At 59.8% G+C, this 5,371-nt stretch overlaps 3 protein-coding genes across 3 annotated transcripts, besides 2 other annotated features; 1 reads left to right on the forward strand and 2 right to left on the reverse strand.

The window, feature by feature from the left end:
• The first annotated feature begins 84 nt into the window (after nt 1-84).
• Nucleotides 85-264: a sequence feature (Protein overlapping with rRNA (BO94DRAFT_480682, PWY63563.1) was converted to a misc_feature.).
• An 831-nt stretch (nt 265-1,095) lies between these two features.
• BO94DRAFT_594618 (uncharacterized protein) lies at nt 1,096-1,726 on the forward strand (the record flags this gene model as incomplete). The annotated part of the gene is made up of 1 exon (XM_025616206.1): nt 1,096-1,726. A coding segment is annotated over exon 1 (395 nt), but the record flags the coding sequence as incomplete, so codon positions are not given.
• Nucleotides 1,727-2,565: 839 nt separating this feature from the next.
• On the reverse strand, nt 2,566-3,193 carry BO94DRAFT_591575 (uncharacterized protein; the record flags this gene model as incomplete). The annotated part of the gene is made up of 2 exons (XM_025616122.1): nt 2,566-3,123; nt 3,179-3,193. 2 exons carry the CDS (start codon nt 3,191-3,193, stop codon nt 2,566-2,568), a joined length of 573 nt encoding a protein of 190 aa, XP_025461238.1.
• Nucleotides 3,194-3,583: 390 nt separating this feature from the next.
• On the reverse strand, nt 3,584-3,886 carry BO94DRAFT_480679 (uncharacterized protein; the record flags this gene model as incomplete). The annotated part of the gene is made up of 1 exon (XM_025608833.1): nt 3,584-3,886. A coding segment is annotated over one exon (303 nt), but the record flags the coding sequence as incomplete, so codon positions are not given.
• A 1,164-nt stretch (nt 3,887-5,050) lies between these two features.
• Nucleotides 5,051-5,230: a sequence feature (Protein overlapping with rRNA (BO94DRAFT_480681, PWY63567.1) was converted to a misc_feature.).
• Nucleotides 5,231-5,371: the final 141 nt, after the last annotated feature.

Raw genomic sequence — 5,371 nt, forward strand, 5'->3', positions numbered from 1 at the left:
AATGTATTCGAGCAAAGGCCTGCTTTGAACACTCTAATTTTTTCACAGTAAAAGTCCTGGTTCCCCCCACAGCCAGTGAAGGCCATGAGGTTCCCCAGAAGGAAAGGTCCAGCCGGACCAGTACTCGCGGTGAGGCGGACCGGCCAGCCAGACCCAAGGTTCAACTACGAGCTTTTTAACTGCAACAACTTTAATATACGCTATTGGAGCTGGAATTACCGCGGCTGCTGGCACCAGACTTGCCCTCCAATTGTTCCTCGTTAAGGGATTTAAATTGTACTCATTCCAATTACGAGACCCAAAAGAGCCCCGTATCAGTATTTATTGTCACTACCTCCCCGTGTCGGGATTGGGTAATTTGCGCGCCTGCTGCCTTCCTTGGATGTGGTAGCCGTTTCTCAGGCTCCCTCTCCGGAATCGAACCCTAATTCCCCGTTACCCGTTGCCACCATGGTAGGCCACTATCCTACCATCGAAAGTTGATAGGGCAGAAATTTGAATGAACCATCGCCGGCGCAAGGCCATGCGATTCGTTAAGTTATTATGATTCACCAAGGAGCCCCGAAGGGCATTGGTTTTTTATCTAATAAATACACCCCTTCCGAAGTCGAGGTTTTCAGCATGTATTAGCTCTAGAATTACCACAGGTATCCATGTAGTAAGGTACTATCAAATAAACGATAACTGATTTAATGAGCCATTCGCAGTTTCACAGTATAAATTGCTTACACTTAGACATGCATGGCTTAATCTTTGAGACAAGCATATGACTACTGGCAGAATCAACCAGATACCTAGTTCCTGCAGGCTGCGCCCGGGCAGATACCTGTTAAAGCACTGCCCGAAACGCCTCCCAAAGCCCCCGAAGGGGCAGCATGTTACATAGGCTTCCATCTGGAAGGGACACACGAAGTGTCCGGCCACAGCGACACCCCGGCGTACCGGGAGCACACAGATGACCATCCAATTGCCCCCACTGTAGCCCCCCAGGAACCGGTCCGCACGCAGGTGACCCCGCCAGAATCGCCTTTGCAGGCGCTGGCAGGCTGCGGCATACGGCCCTCGGGTGGAGGGTCCAGACCCTGCGGACACGCTGACGAACAGCGGCTCCCGCAGGGCGGCTCCCCCCGGGAATCTGTATAAGAAGGCTGGCCAGCGGCCAACGATCCACAGACTCCATCGGTGCCGGGGACCGAGAACGGCCCCCGGACTTCAGACACCCCAGCAACAACGGGCACTCCCGGCATGATTAAGCTGGCGCCGACCTGGCTAGCGACTCGAACTCACACTGTTACTATCTCAGGGGTCACGGGCGCGACCATACGAAATGCATGGAAGCTCCTAACCTCCAGTCGACGCGCAACCGGCAAGAAAGAGAACCTAGGACCAGGAAAGGCACCGGCCGCGCAGGAGAAGACCACGGGCTGAGGTGGGCGATTACCCCGTTCCTGAAGCGAGGCCCAGCTAAGGGACCTGTGCGCCACCAGTCACAGAGAGGCAACCTGCCTGGCAGGGAAGAAGTATGGACTGGCTTCCGGCAGCTGAGATCAGCTGCCTTTCACCTTCCACATAGAACCACCGGCCCTGCTTGGCCCTGTCGCATGCGTGCAAACGCTCCCGTGTCCGAAAGTCATTCGTGGGGACCACTTTTGTATGGGGTGGTCCGTGCGTCCACCCGTTTTCCCATACAAAGTGGGCCACCCAACTTCGCCCCCTACCCGGGCTGTAAGGGACTTAGGCGTTTTCGCGTGCCGCCGTCCGCCCATACGTGGCCGAACGGCCCGGTGTAACACCGCCCTCGGCCGCTGTCGCCTCCCTCTCCCGCCCTCCGACCCGTGCACCACGCGCTCTCTGCCTGTGGGAGTCTGGCACTCCGCGACACCCCCGATCACGTGACCCGCCGCGCAACGTGAGGCTTTGGCAGCCGTCCGGATGTGCAACCCAGATCGATGTCATCGCTCTCCCGGTCATCCCAGGGGTGTGTAGACGTGCCTGCGTCGTCATACAGGCGTCTGTGTGTCTGTCTGCTGGGGCTGTGGACATCCGTATGCGGATGCGTTGGGGTGTCCGGGGGGTAGGGTTATATATATCGGTGCGAGTGAGGGTGTGTGCACCAACATGACGGTGGGAGACGTGTGAGGTGTGGATATATATATTTGGCCTGCGTGTGTGTCGACGCGTACGCAAGGGCGCAGTGGCGGTCGATGACCGGCTAGAAGCCGTGCGGCGTCCCGCACGCCCTGCCGACGTACCCCCTTCCCTCCCCGGCACCGCCTCCCGAGCACCACCCTCGCACCCCGGCGCCCCAGCGTCGACCCTTCCCCCTCCCACGCGGGAATGGCACCCCCGGCCGCCTCCCTCCGCGTCGCCGGGCCCCACCCCTGCCCGTTTTCTCCCGCGGCGCCTCTCATGATTCAATTTCACCCAGCCAACTGGCAAATCCCCTTTGCCAGCACGCACCCCTGCGCGGGCCCTGGACGCCAGCCCCAACGCTCACCCGCAACCGCGGGGCGCCGGGCACCTGCCTGGCCCCCGCCGTGAGCGCCGGCCGGCAGCCGCCCTTGCCTACAGGTCCTCCGGACCCACGTCGCCTGCCATCGTGCGTGCAAACGCTCCGGTGTCCGAAAGTGAGTGCATTCCTACCGCCGTCTTACGCGGCCAAGTGTGGTGCCCCCAACGACGCCCCCACGGGACACCGGAGCGTTTGCACGCACGATGGCAGGCGACGTGGGTCCGGAGGACCTGTAGGGCAAGGGCGGCTGGCCGGCCGGCGCTCACGGCGGGGGCCAGGCAGGTGCCCGGCGCCCCGCGGTTGCGGGTGAGCGTTGGGGCTGGCGTCCAGGGCCCGCGCAGGGGTGCGTGCTGGCAAAGGGGATTTGCCAGTTGGCTGGGTGAAATTGAATCATGAGAGGCGCCGCGGGAGAAAACGGCAGGGGTGGGGCCCGGCGACGCGGAGGAGGCGGCCGGGGTGCCATTCCCGCGTGGGAGGGGGAAGGGTCGACGCTGGGCGCCGGGGTGCGAGGGTGGTGCTCGGGAGGCGGTGCCGGGGAGGGAAGGGGGTACGTCGGCAGGGCGTGCGGGACGCCGCACGGCTTCTAGCCGGTCATCGACCGCCACTGCGCCCTTGCGTACGCGTCGACACACACGCAGGCCAAATATATATATCCACACCTCACACGTCTCCCACCGTCATGTTGGTGCACACACCCTCACTCGCACCGATATATATAACCCTACCCCCCCGGACACCCCAACGCATCCGCATACGGATGTCCACAGCCCCAGCAGACAGACACACAGACGCCTGTATGACGACGCAGGCACGTCTACACACCCCTGGGATGACCGGGAGAGCGATGACATCGATCTGGGTTGCACATCCGGACGGCTGCCAAAGCCTCACGTTGCGCGGCGGGTCACGTGATCGGGGTGTCGCGGAGTGCCAGACTCCCACAGGCAGAGAGCGCGTGGTGCACGGGTCGGAGGGCGGGAGAGGGAGGGCGACAGCGGCCGAGGGCGGTGTTACACCGGGCCGTTCGGCCACGTATGGGCGGACGGCGGCACGCGAAAACGCCTAAGTCCCTTACAGCCCGGGTAGGGGGCGAAGTTGGGTGGCCCACTTTGTATGGGAAAACGGGTGGACGCACGGACCACCCCATACAAAAGTGGTCCCCCACGAATGACTTTCGGACACGGGAGCGTTTGCACGCATGCGACAGGGCCAAGCAGGGCCGGTGGTTCTATGTGGAAGGTGAAAGGCAGCTGATCTCAGCTGCCGGAAGCCAGTCCATACTTCTTCCCTGCCAGGCAGGTTGCCTCTCTGTGACTGGTGGCGCACAGGTCCCTTAGCTGGGCCTCGCTTCAGGAACGGGGGTAATCGCCCACCTCAGCCCGTGGTCTTCTCCTGCGCGGCCGGTGCCTTTCCTGGTCCTAGGTTCTCTTTCTTGCCGGTTGCGCGTCGACTGGAGGTTAGGAGCTTCCATGCATTTCGTATGGTCGCGCCCGTGACCCCTGAGATAGTAACAGTGTGAGTTCGAGTCGCTAGCCAGGTCGGCGCCAGCTTAATCATGCCCGGGAGTGCCCGTTGTTGCTGGGGTGTCTGAAGTCCGGGGGCCGTTCTCGGTCCCCGGCACCGATGGAGTCTGTGGATCGTTGGCCGCTGGCCAGCCTTCTTATACAGATTCCCGGGGGAGCCGCCCTGCGGGAGCCGCTGTTCGTCAGCGTGTCCGCAGGGTCTGGACCCTCCACCCGAGGGCCGTATGCCGCAGCCTGCCAGCGCCTGCAAAGGCGATTCTGGCGGGGTCACCTGCGTGCGGACCGGTTCCTGGGGGGCTACAGTGGGGGCAATTGGATGGTCATCTGTGTGCTCCCGGTACGCCGGGGGTGTCGCTGTGGCCGGACACTTCGTGTGTCCCTTCCAGATGGAAGCCTATGTAACATGCTGCCCCTTCGGGGGCTTTGGGAGGCGTTTCGGGCAGTGCTTTAACAGGTATCTGCCCGGGCGCAGCCTGCAGGAACTAGGTATCTGGTTGATTCTGCCAGTAGTCATATGCTTGTCTCAAAGATTAAGCCATGCATGTCTAAGTGTAAGCAATTTATACTGTGAAACTGCGAATGGCTCATTAAATCAGTTATCGTTTATTTGATAGTACCTTACTACATGGATACCTGTGGTAATTCTAGAGCTAATACATGCTGAAAACCTCGACTTCGGAAGGGGTGTATTTATTAGATAAAAAACCAATGCCCTTCGGGGCTCCTTGGTGAATCATAATAACTTAACGAATCGCATGGCCTTGCGCCGGCGATGGTTCATTCAAATTTCTGCCCTATCAACTTTCGATGGTAGGATAGTGGCCTACCATGGTGGCAACGGGTAACGGGGAATTAGGGTTCGATTCCGGAGAGGGAGCCTGAGAAACGGCTACCACATCCAAGGAAGGCAGCAGGCGCGCAAATTACCCAATCCCGACACGGGAGGTAGTGACAATAAATACTGATACGGGGCTCTTTTGGGTCTCGTAATTGGAATGAGTACAATTTAAATCCCTTAACGAGGAACAATTGGAGGGCAAGTCTGGTGCCAGCAGCCGCGGTAATTCCAGCTCCAATAGCGTATATTAAAGTTGTTGCAGTTAAAAAGCTCGTAGTTGAACCTTGGGTCTGGCTGGCCGGTCCGCCTCACCGCGAGTACTGGTCCGGCTGGACCTTTCCTTCTGGGGAACCTCATGGCCTTCACTGGCTGTGGGGGGAACCAGGACTTTTACTGTGAAAAAATTAGAGTGTTCAAAGCAGGCCTTTGCTCGAATACATTAGCATGGAATAATAGAATAGGACGTGTGGTTCTATTTTGTTGGTTTCTAGGACCGCC

The sequence above is a fragment of the Aspergillus sclerotioniger genome (assembly GCF_003184525.1).
Source record: "Aspergillus sclerotioniger CBS 115572 chromosome Unknown BO94scaffold_114, whole genome shotgun sequence".
NCBI lineage: Eukaryota > Fungi > Ascomycota > Eurotiomycetes > Eurotiales > Aspergillaceae > Aspergillus > Aspergillus sclerotioniger.